This window comes from Hesperophylax consimilis, chromosome 20 (genome assembly GCF_061612785.1).
Source record: "Hesperophylax consimilis isolate HC1 chromosome 20, BYU_Hcon_1.0, whole genome shotgun sequence".
NCBI lineage: Eukaryota > Metazoa > Arthropoda > Insecta > Trichoptera > Limnephilidae > Hesperophylax > Hesperophylax consimilis.
In genome coordinates this window covers 11,576,109-11,591,378 of record NC_142855.1, presented here as the reverse complement: position 1 = coordinate 11,591,378, position 15,270 = coordinate 11,576,109, and the positions used below count along the sequence as shown (strand labels likewise).

General features: G+C 34.5%; 1 protein-coding gene across 2 annotated transcripts; it reads right to left on the bottom strand.

The window, feature by feature from the left end:
* Nucleotides 1–6,019: 6,019 nt before the first annotated feature.
* LOC149414084 (uncharacterized) lies at nucleotides 6,020–12,130 on the bottom strand. Of its 2 annotated transcripts, XM_089643857.1 has the most exons (4): nucleotides 11,995–12,130; nucleotides 10,513–10,706; nucleotides 6,921–7,124; nucleotides 6,020–6,124 (listed from the first exon to the last, which is right to left on the bottom strand). In XM_089643857.1, exons 2-4 carry the CDS (start codon nucleotides 10,658–10,660, stop codon nucleotides 6,093–6,095), a joined length of 384 nt encoding a protein of 127 aa, XP_089499983.1. In that variant the 5' UTR covers nucleotides 10,661–10,706; nucleotides 11,995–12,130; the 3' UTR covers nucleotides 6,020–6,092. The 2 variants fall into 2 exon arrangements, with proteins under 2 accessions (XP_089499983.1, XP_089499982.1); XM_089643856.1 differs by lacking the exon at nucleotides 6,020–6,124 and having other exon boundaries at nucleotides 6,862–7,124.
* Nucleotides 12,131–15,270: the final 3,140 nt, after the last annotated feature.

The window sequence follows — 15,270 nt, the reverse complement described above, 5'->3', positions numbered from 1 at the left end:
CGCTTGTTCCAATTGCACGTTTACATGTTCACAAAAGTCGAACTTAAAAAGACACAATTTGCGGAATCATGGCGAGTTAAAGGAAGATCAGAAGGCACACATATTTTCATGAACAACCCTTGTGACACCACGATGCCATTTTCATCATCTTTCATTTCCACACATGTTTCCTTATATATTACATTGCGTCACTTACTATCTATATATTTAAAATGAATCCTTCTTTGTTTGTCTTCTCTAGTCTCCTAAACTACTGGTCCGATTACGCCGAAAATTAATTATTTAATAGTGCCAGGAGTGTTTACAGCAGGCATGCCAAACCTGCGGCCTAATTAAAGATTTTTTTTCCTCCCAAATAAGGTTTAAGATTTTGATATTCTAAAAATATATACTATATACAAAAAAAAGTTCTCGTAAATGTTCCAAATTTATATTATATTTTGTGAAATTACTACTTTCTTTTTATTAGATCACGGACTCTTGATTTGGTTTTTTTAAATGATTTAATGCTTGAAAAGTGCCAAGCGCGTTACCGCACTAGGAATTTATTTTCGCAATCAATTCCAACCGGTTTATTTTTTCCCCACATTTCTCGGTAGATCAAATGGAACTGGAAGAGGCCCACCACTTCCCCGCCCTGTTTTAGGTACTGATGATACCCCTTCAGAGCTCTCGCAAGGACGCTAATTCTTTTGATATAACGAGTCTACATTTAAAATTTCAAAACAAGACCTCCAAAATGTCCATGCATACAATGTTATTTGCAATATGCAAGTGCTGCGTATTAGTAACTTGTTAGTAATATCTACTCTATTTGGTTAGTTAAACAGGTCATATGTACAAGGTATCAACAATAACAGGTAAAAATAATAATTTACAGCCACCTGCAAAAATGAAAAATTATGAGACAAAAAAAAATGGTGAACTGTGCTCCTCATTTTGTGGTGGGGGGGGGGGGTGTCGTCACCTGCTCCCAGGCAGTCCTAGGGGGAGAAAGCAGGGCATTGGATAGGTTTCACGAGGATCAGGTTCCGCGCCCCTAAGCCAGGAAACCGGTTGTGCCTTAACGAAAGATGTAAGTTGGGGTTAGGAAGATCCCGAAGACCACGAGGAGAAAGCGCCGTAGAACCTAAAATAAATCAAATGGAACTGATTAGCTTTAAATAAGTGGAGGTGAGGAGTGAACACATGCCATTTAAAAAATATATATTTATAACGCACCAAGGGAAAATGGGTGATATATGCAGTATTTAAACGAGAATAATAATTCTGTGAAAATATAAAACGCATCACAAGATCGTTTCTGGAGATGTCAACTAAAAATTCGTACCCGTAAGTAAAATCACTATTTTAGATTAATCTTTACTTCAAATCGGTTCATATTATGAATACCAAAAATGTGCTTTTTATATATTGAAGCTTTTCCTATCGTTTCGCGTGAGTAGAATTGAAATAATTTTTTTAGTTAGGTACTTAATAAAAAATATGAGCGTAAACTACTAAATAATGTATTTTTAAATAGAAAACAAAAAAAAATAATGGCTAACATTATCAGTGACAGTTTTCGTAGGTTAACTGTCAGGTTTCTGTCATTTCACTTTTTAAACGTCTGTATCGAGTTTCTAAACCATTCTAAAAAATAATGTCGCTCAAATATAAACACATTCACAATTCGCAACATTATTGAGATCGGTTTTGTAGTTTTGAGTCCAATAAATGAGATTCATAAAATAAGGATCGAATCTATTCAAAATAGACTAATAACCATCTTACACGGCATCTTTTTTCATCCAGTGTGTCTAATCAGGATGAAAAAAAAGGGACGTGTTCAATTTTGGTAGTTGGTACCGTGAGTGACGTGTGTTGGCATTACCAATTTTCATACAGTTTAAGATAGTGGACATTATTTGACATCTGCATGACATCTGCTATGACATCTGCCATCTCTCATTGATTTACGTAACTATATTACGTGAAAATTTAGCATTTTATACAGTTTTATATTTAAAATATTAATAAAAACTTTAAGTACCTATTAACTACAATATATATTTATTACAACTTATTTCACATCTTATTTTGTTATTAGTTTAAAAAAAAACTAACTTACCATCACGCCGTTTCCGTAGGGTTAGGCAGAGAGGACGGACCGCCAAACAATTCGGTCTTCGCACACACTCCTTGCCTCATTCACATTCATACAATACTCTTCTATTATTCTGACTCTTGACATGGCCCGACTCGAGTATCTGATTCACTTAATCGTTGAAAAGATTGCACAACCATGTGATAATTATACGGCATCTCCTTATAATTTATTTATTTATTAACGGACATTGTCCAAATTATAAAATAATAACACGAAAACAGTAAAATGAAAAATACAGGAGTAGACAAAGGTACATGAAAGCAAAGACATAAGGCAGATATAATATAAGAAAATAAAGTGACAAGTCGAATCAAGTCAAGACTACGCCGTGGGTCAGGACCACAGGACACTTATAATATTCCGTCACTTGTTTAGCGACTGGCAAAAATCATTCAGACTTATCCCAAAAAAGTTAAGGTTTTGACTTGAGTTGACCAGTCTACACATTCTGGACAATGGTGAATAATATCCATAATTTGTCGAATGATGGTTGAGGAAGAGCAGTTCATTATTTCTGAGTCTGTGCGAGGGGATATTGAAGGGAATGAGTTGCAGTAGAGTAGGTGAATCAATAATACCATTTATAATTTTGAAGAAGCAAATGAGGTAATTTCTTTCCCGACGGACTTCCAAAGGAGAGAGGTTTAGAGTTAGTTCAATTTCATCATATGAGTATTTGCCTTTTTCTAATCCTAGCCTCCTAGCAATCCCTCTTAAGAACCGATGTTGAACAGATTCAATGCGTCGATTGTGGACAGCATAAAAAGGAAAAATATCTAGTATTCAGCAGTAATATTGTCGAAACCGACAGACTTACCATTCTTCATACATTTAATCGATCTTTTTATCTCATCCATGCTAATTAATTAATCATCCACGTTAAAAGTATGCGTAGATAAATACGTTCATAGGTAAACAATTTGAAATAGTTTACAGTTGTAAATAAACCACGTCGTTCTTTTTCCGAATTACTTTTACAGTCATATTTCTCAATTCGTCACACCAGCTCCATCTCGTTCCAGCTTTCCATATTATCTCTCGTCGTTGTAAGTACTTCGTTTTGGACTAAGTTGATCTGCTCTGTGTAGCTGAACAACGCAATCGCCGTCCAGTGAGCCCGTACTCTATTTGTAATCGATGTATATGTAAAATAAAAGTTTTCTTATTCTAATGTTTTATTTATTTAAATTAAAACATAACATATTCAATATAAAATGGTTACACTTGTGGTAATATAAACAAAAAGTTACTAAGTGTAGAATTTAATACTAAGAAATAGATCTTAAAAATTACGAATACAAAAAGATGATTTATTTATGACCAACTGATTGGTAATTTATTTTTCCTTGTACCTTGTACTTGAGGAAATAGTAATCATTAGGTCGATTGTCTCAAAATCAACGGTGATGGAATTAATTCACTTATGAACTTTGCCTAATATATATGCTAATTGAATTCGTTGTTCTTTTTTTAAAAACTCACTTATTACATCGTCATAAAATGTTCCCGAGGTCTTAAGACTTACAAGTAATTCTTGTTCTATTGCAATTATGGATAAACCAGAATTTCTTTTTTGATTTTGGGTACTATCTAGGTATGTGTGAAGTCGCTTTAATGTTGAAAACGGCCCTTTCTCTGAAGGACTTCTTGCTGGAAATGTTGCTAATAACGAGATTAGTTTAATTAGTTGTGGAAAGGCAAAATTTAAACCACTTTCTAAACAAATTTCCGAAATTTCTAACAACTTTTTTCCAGCAAACTCCGGTGAACTATACACACAAATTAATTCGTTTTTAAGACGAATGAAATCAAAACACAGTGGAAAAACAGATTCAAGTTTTTTGAATTGCCGGAATGGGAATTGAAGACGGAATTGATTGAAGAATTTGTGTTCTAATAATTCTAAAAAATTTAGTTCCTGCATTGATTCATATCTTGCATTAATTTCGATCAAAATGTTGTCACTGATTTCTTTAAAAATACATAGATAGTGAAGTTTGAGGTCATCAATGTTTCTTTTTCTTTTGGGTTCTCTCGTTAGTGCTATAACGCTTGTATAGGTGGAATCGAAAGAAAAATCTTTAATAAAACATTCAAATTGTTTAATTTCCCTGATACAAGATTCCGTGTCAGTTGTTCCTTTTTCAATAATTTCAAATATTTTATCAGTTCGTTTAAAAATTTGTTCGTAAATATTTGTAAAAAACATGAACTCGAAATCCCTCAGTGAAAATAAAAAATATTGAGATGTGTTGATAGTTTCCCCATCCCAATTATCAGGTAAATCTGTAATTTTTTCGAATAATTCTATTAGATTGAGACGCTCAGAAGAAATTACATTTATTGTTTGAGAATTATAATCCCAACGCGTGACCGCACCGCGTGGCGTCTGGCGACCACACAATTGGTTGTAAAATTCTGTTACTTTCGTACTCGCTTGAAAAAAGTTACATATGGATTTCACAATATGGAAAAAGTTTCTTGCTTCCGGTATCCTCTCGCACGACTTGGACAGTACAAAACTGTGTGGACTGTACCAAACAAACATCGCATTTGGACATTGTAATTTTACTTTGTTCTGTACGTCGTTTTTGCAACTGGACGTAAAGGCCACACCGTCATATGCCTGTGCTACCAATTTAGAAATGCAATTCAACTCTTTTAATTTATTCATAAGTACTTCAGATATGTTTTCTGCATTTCTATCTGCGCTCACATCGAGAAAACCTAAAAATCTTTCAGTGATTTTTGTTTCGGTTACATACCTTAAAATAAAACATAATTGTTCAGATCCGCTGACGTCAGGAGTCTCTTCGACTATCAGCGCCACAAATTCACATCCGTGAATTTCGCACTTAATTTTATTAATAATCACTCTACTTATAGCGCTCACAGCATCATTTTTCATTTTATCATCAGAAACGCCTTTAAAAATGTATTTTTGACCTCTCTGTAAATGGATAGCAAGTAAACTGTCGTATTTTGAAACTAAATTAACACATTCTAGAAAGTTAGCTGAACAAATTGTTTTATTACGACCGAGAAATGGCATTTCTTGTTGGGCTAAAAAACAAGTAATGTCAATTAACCTGCGAAATAGACAACGATTTTGGTCTACATTCTCATTATGGCGTAAAATGTCGTTACTCCTTTCAGTGGAAAAACTAGTTTCTATTATGTCGGATCCAAATTGGCTAAGTGCTAAAATGGCTTGGAAATGATCTTGCTTTTGTTCGTGTCTTATGGCCGACTCAACATAGTGAACTAAATCAATGTAACCCGAGAAGTTCCAGACATTTTTTTGAATAGAAAACAATATACATGGCCAACAAAACATACGGTTTAACTTTTGGGATCCAGTCATCCACGAAAATTTTAAATATATATTCGGTTTAAAATTTCGATTGCCACTTTTTCTTTTAACATTGATTATTTTTAAATCAGGAGTTGGTCTTCCATTAGCTACAATTTTCAACTTTTCTATCCGCGAAAAAGACGTAAAAGGCGTAACCTTCAATAGATTATAAACAATATCGCTTTGGTCTATTATTCTATGAACCGCCACAATTTTAAATGATTTTGATGAGGAATCAGGCAGTGCATTTTGTGTGATTAACTTGCCAGAGTTAAGATCGAGTTCGCAATGTGTTTCCGTCGGCTGTGTAACTGTAATAAAAAAGGTTCAATTGTATTAATGTTCCAATTGAGAAAATTATACATTTGGTGAGGTGTGTTCAGGATGCGCCTGCCTAGCTGCATGGTGTGCCAGATCGGGAGAGGCTGGTTTGGAGAGACCCTTTGAACGTTCCAACAAGTCTCTCAAAACCCATCGCCTTGCGCAGAAGGGATATATCATTTATCCTTCACTCCTGTACACACTGATCCTTAGACTCCTCTCCTTCTTTTCCTTAAAAAGATCCTCCACACAGCATCCCCAAAGACGTCAGGCCCTGAGGGAATTTTCCTTAGGGTCTCCTGCGTGGGGTTAATGTAAAAAAATACAAAAGTTGATAATTTTATTTCGAAAGATTAAAAAACTACGTTTTAAAAAAAATATAGTTGAAAGGTCCTGAGAATTAAAAATGAAAAAAAATAACGATAGAAACACGTGTTCTCGATCCGCTTCGTTCAAAAACGGACATATATTCCGATTTTAATAAATAATCTTCCAAAAATACACTCGGCGTCTCAAAAATCGCACCTGTCGTAGAATCTTATGAGATAATAAAAATAAAGCTTGTTTTTTTCGTTATGCTGCGTCGTTGCCCTTATCCGCGTCTCTAGATGAAGCTACCAGTCGCTTGAAACAGTTGGAAAACCAGTGGAGCAGCAAAACGGCTTAGGTTGAGTTGCCGAGCAACATCGCATTGTCGTAACCCTGATTGCAGTAGTGCCACCAATTGAGCCGCTTCATCAGCTGTGGTGTCCATTTTAAGGGGTTGTTTTGTGGCACTAATTATTCACATGTGTCCTCTTCAACCTCCGGATAGTGAATGATCTACATTTGACTTAAAACATCTCCTTTTATGGCCCAGGGAGAACAAATTGTGGCACCTTAAGGAGTATATGCGTAGCATTTTTTTAACGTACCGTCCTCGGAAAATTTGATCACTTATAAAATGAAACTATTGTCTGATCGGTAAATGTACTTTCGATTGAAATCAATATTGTTTCTCTAGATTTATTGGCTCGGGTAAACTTACGTTTGAAACTTATTTTAAAAGATGTGCGATTTTTGTGACGCCGAGTGTATTATTCGTGTAATTCTTACCACGTGACGGCTCAACTCTCAAGGAATATTCCAAGCATTCCTTCTTAACATCCAGAAAATCTGTGTCTATATCTGAACGCGGTAGTTGACCGATGCCTTCTCCTACAGTATTTGGCTCCAGCTTGAAGCTGACACTATCTGTATGCGGCAGTTCACCATCGCCTTCTCGTTCAGTCCCCGGGTCCATCTCGAAGGTGACATTATCTGGGTTAAAAAGATTCACGATATTATCTCAGATATTAATGTGAGTGTCGTTGTGTAAATTGTACAGAGGGTGAAAACAATGGTCTCTTTAGGACGGGCGGGATTTAGAGAATAAATGAATTGATTTTTAAATGCTACGTAAATCTTTTACTTAATTGTTAGACATGGTTAATACGCACAAATTATTTAAAAATATACTTTCTATCAATTTAATAACATAAGGAATAACTATTTCAGCCACCGGCAATAGAAAATAAGCCTTTTTAATAGTTATATCGTTAACATTAAAATTGCTTGTTTACTCGGCGGCCATTATTTTTTAAGTGACCGTTTCGCGGTTGATTTGGGCTTTATAAAAAAAAACTAGCCTCAAATCCTGCAAATATAATTATAATATCAAAACATGGCGGAAAAAAAAGGCGTCAAACTATTATAAAATTCATTATTTTGGATTTCCCGTGATTGAAGCAGTAGTTTCTCAGTCTAGGTAAGTATGGTCCTATATTATATTATCTGCCGAAACAATTGTACATAATATATGTATATTTTAACCCAGCATCACGTTCATTGTTCAAATGCATTGCACATATATTTTTAGATAAGTGATCGACGATCCGGAGGATACAATCTGCTAGCCATAAGTTGTTATAATAATTTATCTAGTCTATAGTTAGTAATAAGATAGGGCCTTATATAATGTAACATGTGGGTTAAAATTCAATCGACACACGACGGCACATCCCTACTGAAGCAATCCCAATACCAGCCGGAGTTTGCCGAAGGCGTCCAAACGCTAAGTTACATATAAGCTCGTCTTCTTTATAAAGTAGAGATGGGCGAAGCGGCTCAGTTGAGGGAGCCGGTTCACTGGGTCCCGTTCACCTGAAAGATCCGCTTCAGTGAACCGGCTCGATTGAACCCCCCCCCCCTCCCCCCCTCCATAAATAAAATAAAAACAAAGTTCTTCGCGATAAAAGAATACATACGTGTAGTCGTCGATCTTATACAATGTTACAGATATTGAAATCGACATGTGTTCTACACTCTACAGTGTCCTAAGATGTTTAAGATTCGCTAGTGAAATTTATTTTAATTGTACATTGTGACCGAAATCAAATTGGATCGTTTATTATACAATTTGCTATTTTTATGTTTTGGTGAAATTAAAAGTATTTATTTTTTTTTTTTTGGTAAACTAATGTTTAAGACAAGATTTTTTATGCATAGCACAAAGGGTAACAATTATTTTATAAGCAATAATTATTAGCCTGAAACACTAGAATATATTGAATTATTTCGCGGATAAGAGATAAGCCGCCATAGCTCAGTGGTCAGAGCTGTCGACCGGAAATCGAAAGGACACGGGTTCAAGTCCCGTTGGCGTCATGTATCTTTTATCAGGAGATTTTTCAATGTGGATGAGTGTTTTAGGCTAATAATTATTGCTTATAAAATAAAAGTATTTAAACATGAAACCATGAGATTTCATTTTTCTTTTATAAAAGTTGCATTTAAAATATTTTTAGGGTTTTATGATGTTTCATAACAGGTTGCGTCTGACAAAGCTCCCTCCGGAAGAATGAGCTGAAAAGATAAATGCTTTAAAGGTCATTTCTCAGGACTGCGCTTCGTCAGATGGGACCTTGCTATCGTGAGGAAACATTCCGACATTTTTGCTTCTTTGGGAATATTATATATTTCGAAGACAAAATTTTTGCCCAGAAAAATCGATCAATATATCGTATATTTATGATTATATTCAAAGGGGATTCCCAATTTTATTGGAATACCCTTTTATTAGAATGAAAAAATGAAATCGAGAAATCTTTTGTTTTGTTAGGTTTTTGGTACAAAACGTCAAACTTCAATCGTACGGTAATCGTTGAATCACGTTTCTTATCGCTTTTTAGTTTTTTTTACCCGGAAAACATAATTACGAACTTTATAATAGCTTTAATTTAAATTTACCATGATTTCCACAAGAAAAAAGAGTGAAATTTGGAATCATTTTTCCGCGGCCACAAAAATTGTCAGATGTGTTATTTTTAAATTAAAATCTATAATCTATATCAATACTATTGAAAAAATTTCTTTAAATTAAGTTTTAAAAAATCAATTGGTGAATGGAATCAAAATATAGAACAATGAAAATAAACTTAAATCTATTTTAAATTAATTCTGTCCCAAATAAGTGTAATAATAATATAAAAATTGTGTTGTGAAACAAAATACTTCGGTGTGAGAATAATAGCTAAACGTCGTTCATGTAAGTACTCAATGCCAACATTACTTTTTTACGATTATTTCTATATCAATGATTAACTGAAAATAAACCATGAACATATTATAACTCTTCCTTGTTCCTGTTATAATAAACTAAATAAGTGCCGACACAACAACAAAAATGTTATGCAAGCGGGAATACCAGTATTATTATGTCGTATATATGATCAATCCGGTCAGTACGTCAGTAGTGACCCGCGAGCCGTGAGATCCGTTGAACGATGTATGCGGATCTTCGTTCGCGAACGGGTGAGTCGGCTCTTCGGGTCTGGCGGGTCACCTGCTCACCGGCTCACCGTTCGCGAACGAGTGAAGCGGGTCACCGGATCACCGGCTCACCGGCTCTTCGTTCGCGAACGAGTGAAGCGGGTCACCGGGTCACCGGGTCACCGGCTCACCGTTCCCGAACGGGTGAGTCACTACCGATCCGCGAACGAGTGAGCGGCTGATTTGGGAACCGGATCTTACGGATCGGTGTAAAGATCCGGTTCACTGAGCCGACTCGTTCGCGAACGACTCACTTCTATTATAAAGCGAAAGGAGCAAGTGGCCCAGCCCTCCGCTGCGAGCGTACCGAGGGGGGAGCTCCTTGAGGAAGCAGGCTCAAAAGATCGATTGTTCTCAAATCAAAAAGAAGGCTAAAGGACGTGACTCTGGGAAGACTTGAAATAAAAAATACTATCCACTAATGAATTTTAATACTAATCCTTTTTTTTTTGCGATCGCTTTTGTTTGAGGAACAGTGACTTCGCTGTACCGCACTACCATTACTTGTCGTAGTTAAAATTCTATTAGTTATACTAATATATTTTAAGTTGATTAAATAGCCTAGTATTTTGTTTGAGAACAAGTGAGTAATTTTCTAATTCACGAACCTATTGTCCAAAAATATTTTTAAAGAGATCATCATTCTCTACAACTACTACACTAAAATACGTGACAAGAAATACATATTTGTTCAGCGCCCTTGAGGTAATTTTTAACAAAAACGCTGCTACACAAATCATCCACGTATTATTATTAAAATAATTTGTGCCTATTAATCGTGTATAGTTATTCTGGATATTTTGCTTATCTTGCAAAAACATTCTTGTATAATTCTTACCGGCCGTTTGCTCAACACTCATGGAATATTCCAAACATTCTTGCTTAACATCCGACGGGTCTATGTCCATATCTGTAGGCGGCAGTTCACTTCCTGCAGTATCAGGCTCTGTCTTGACGGTGACATCATCTGGGTCTGGGGGGTCCATGTCTCGGCTGTCGGAGCGTGCAAGCAATACTAGCAATCAATCAGACCTGAAAGCAAACTTTATCTTAGTGCGGTGCGATAATCTTTTATACTTACAAAAATTTATGACAAAATTGCACTTCTACAAATACATAAAGATTTCTTTAGTAAAAATAATTTACCACAATTGAATATTAGCAAAAGAATAATATCTGTTGGAGGACTAACCGTGCCACTAGCACGAACCACAACAGCACAACATCACTATATATTCAAGGGTGTAAAATTATTTAATAAATTACCCCTTGATATACGATCGGAAGAAAACTACGAAAAATATAAAAAAAAAATTAAATTAAAATACTCTTGTACCACCTCATAACTTTACTTATTGTTTAGAAATATGTTTTTGCCTTTTAAATTCTTTGAATCATTTATTAACTAACCTATATTTTTATTACTTTTATTGTTATTTTTTGTGTTATTTTTTGTTTTATTACTAATATTTTTTGTTTAATTTAAACAAATGTAAAAATATTTTTGTTGTCCTCTCCTAAACACAAGCAGCTGCTTTATTAGGAGAGTGATTGATATATTTCTGTTTATATTGTTAAAAAATTGTAACCTTGTTTATATGTTTCAATAAATAAAAAAAAAAAAAAAAAAAAAAAAAATACTTCTACCATCACGTAGAATCACTTCCTGAAGTTATTGCACGCCACCCCCAAGATACCCCGTGTACAGAAAATAAGGACACGGTTAATACGCACTCCTAATAGATGTACCACTATTATTTCAGCTTCCGAAAATGGAAAATAATGCATTTTAGCAGCTATTTCGTAAACAAAAAAAACGGTTAAATTGACGTCTTTTCATCACGCCATAACCATTGACAAAATTTGTATAATTTTTTTAAAAGTGGTTTTTTATTTATGTTTTCATTAAACTCAAACTGACAAGCTGAGAACCTGTTTTAGGGTCAAAGTTTTAAATATTGGTTTAAATTAGAGAAGAAATAACTGAACTTAAAACTTTGACAACAACAGTGGCTGCCAATAATCGGTTTTAATTTTAACGAAATAACTATTAATAAAAAATAAATGCGTAAATTTCTATTTCCGGAAACTGAAATACTTATTTGTGCGTATTAAGCGTAATCCTATTTTATATATATTTACCAAATATGATTCACATTACAACGAATTAAAGCACAATAACAAGTGATTAGCTTCCAAAAGTTAAAAACGCTTTTAATATGTATCTAAGTACAATAATTATTAACGAAACATCTAACAAATAGCCATTGTCACCAATGAAACAGTTCAAATCGTACGAATATAACCTCAAAATACAAACATTAATGGTTTCGTAGAAACACAGTATAATTTAATCACAAAAGGCAGCACGCAATGATTAAAGTGTTGTTGTACTTCAGAAAAACATGAAACCGAAGCTAACCACAAATCTCCTCAAATACAGGACAGACGCGCCGCGCCGTTGGAAAACTGAAAACGTCAGGTGAATTTCTCCATAGAAACGTCCATAGACAACCGCGTGTTTTTGCATAGGCAAAAACAGAAATATAGAGTATTCCGCAGTACTTGTCTCCAAACGCGCGTCAAAAAATTTATATATTATCTGGATTGTGATATGGATTCGAGAGTCTTGTATTTATGAAAACATTCACGATACTGGGCGGCGTAGTTGTTAATTTTTTTTTTGCATGATAATAGTTTCTTGAAAATGATAATGACTAGTAGTTTTAAGCACTGGGATGAATATAAAGAAATTTGTTTTGAATATATCGCTAACAGAATCTGAACTGTGAATTTGAATGAACTTTAAATAAAAATATCAAGAATTTTTTACAGTATTTTTATACGAAGTCATAATTTTTTTGGATTGATTTTGTATTTAAAAATTGTTATAATTAGTTTAGGGGAGATTTTTTATAATTCTTTATATGTTAAAAACAAAAAGATATTTCATTTTGTCATTCACGCTGGGAACTCAGACTTGTTTTGTGGAGAACGTTTTTAATAGAAACAGTGAACTTAGTAACGCACTCTAGCTACTGCGCATTTACAAGATAAAAGCCTTTAGCCATGAAGGCTTCGGCCCGCGCTGCCTGACATATTTTTTTATCAAATAACCCATCTGCTATTTTTCCCTTTAGGGGCCGTTCAAGTATTATGTAAGCAATATAGGGGGGCAGGGGGGTCTTTGCTTTGCTTATTTTTGATGACATGGGGGGGTGGGGGGTCGAGATAGTGATTACGTCAGCACTGCTCAGCAGTAGTTATATTTTTTTACACATTGTCTATGTTTGAAAACAGAATACATATTCGGGGATTCCCACAAATAATTAATAAGTTTAGGTACTCGCTTAAAAAACAAAATACATAGAAAAATGCAGATAGGTACCAATTTTTACGTAAGCATGGGAGGGGGTAAGAGCTTTGCTTACTTTTGGTGACAAGGGGGAAGAGGGGGTAAATAATTGTGATAAATCTGCTTACGTAATACTTGAACGGCCCCTTATTCAAAACTGTATTTATAATTTAAACGAAAATTCGAAATTTTCGCACCAATTTATTTGTCCACATAATTGATTCTAAGCTAGGGCAACATTCAAAACCACTTTACGTTCTAAAATGAAAATTGCTGTCTAACTAAGTCTAATTGTTTAATCCTCTAGTGTTTTCAAAGATTGTCTATGGACAACAATTGCAATTTTTGTCATCATCTGACTCAATCTGACTTCAACTGACGTTTGTTTTTCATCCAAAGTGCCGCGTTGAGTGGTTTATTTATAGTCCCGCGTTTATTGAGTTTATAATCTGTAAGATTTGTTTAACACGTTCCTTATACTACTGACTGACTGCCTCTAATGATTTTGTGCTTGATAATATCGTTATATGTTGTAGTACTTTCATTTAAATTAAAAATAAATGCTGTTAATCGTGTAGCACTTGTCTTAGATTTAGATTAGTGGACGTATTTCGAGTTGATTGATTGATTGATTTTTTTTTTTTTTTTTTTACATTATTTATTTTCATTTCTTTACATATATTATACATAATAATAGACAGTAAATAATAACATAATATATATTACCAAATTGTATACACAAGAAATGAAAACCCACTAAGGCACTGCCTGAGTGTGGGTAATATAAAATCATTTCTATATTTCAAGTACCTAAGTATAATATATTTAAGTAGAAAAAGTTTTTTTTTTGTTTATAGTTATTATAAAAGTAAAGAGAATTTTTTTTCAATAGAGTGTTTATGTAATCTGCTCAACTCCAAAACTATATGAACCTGTCGAATTCCGTTGCATGCTTAGTACGCAATAACATTATAAATAGGACTTCGTTATTACAATTGCTACAACAACAAACTATTTATATCGGGGAGATGGTAAAAGATGCACTAAAATTACATTTTTTCTCAATCAAAGTTAAGTTTTAAGGTTATCAAATGCACATACATTGTGAAATCCAAATTAACTACCTACAAACATGTTTACTTAAACCCCGGACTAAAATAGTTGTCTCCGTTAGATTTTTAAGTTGAAATCAAGCGTTGTTTTTTTAAAAAGCCTGTCTTTTATCTAGCCTGTAATGTTTCTATAAATTAAATTTTCTGTGCTGAATTATCAGATTATTATAAAACTAAAATCTTTTGTTACGACTCACAAACAAGATTGATCAGTGAATATTCTATTTGAGTCATAATTTTTTTTAGAACGCTTTATGCTTTATAAACACACATTGTTGAAGTAACACTTTTCATACTTTTAACAGTTTCAACTTAATTAGTACAATAAACAACGGACAAAGTCACACCACACTAGCAAGAAAAAAAACACACCGTTGAAACAAGCATATCACGTGAAATTTTGAACTTTGAAAAAAAAAGATCCTTTAGTTCATCTTTTACTTGCACCGACGCGAAGAAATAGTGTTTTCTGTTGTAATTAAGACGAAGTGTTATTTCAAAAATTTGTTCCTGAAGCGGAGTTCTTAAAAGTAACCTTTAATTTTAAGCTGGGACCAATATCTATCAGAATATATAACAGAACTCTAGCAGTGCGATGGATATTCTCAACTTAGAGAGTGTTTCTATCAAGATTGACCCAGGGCCCCAGGAAGAGGGTGGAGGTGAAATGCCGCTTACGGTTATAGAAACCGACTCCTCAGATGTGAAGACGGAGTGTTTGCAGTATTCGGAGAGTGATCGGATAGCTAGTAAGTTCAAAGCGTTTTATATAACTCCATATTGCTCGCCATACAATCCCATACAGACCTGCCACACCTAAAAAGATGATGTGCTATACTATAAGTGTGGGCGTGGCGGCGAAATGCGCCGTGATCTGCTAGCCAGGCTATATTTGAAAATTATGCGACCCCCTTCCTACCAACGACAGGAGAAGGGATCAGAACAATTTACCGAGCGCCGCAACTACGCCGCTGTCATCTGTCAAAGTGACAGCTCCCATACAAAGAAGTGATATTCCGCGGCAGTCCCCCAATTGATCTGCTCCCCTCTCCTGAGGAAGATTATAGCGTAGCGTGTCATCCCAACATATAATACGTATATGCCACGCTCAAATTATGCGCGCATAATA

Excerpts from the sequence above, each read along its gene's own strand:
- LOC149414084 (XM_089643856.1), bottom strand. The coding sequence starts at position 10,660 with ATGGACCCCCCAGACCCAGATGATGTCACCGTCAAGACAGAGCCTGAT. Across the intron at positions 7,125-10,512 it reads GAGTGTTGAGCAAACGGCCG|ATAATGTCACCTTCGAGATG; the intron begins GTAAGAATTATA and ends TTTTTAACCCAG.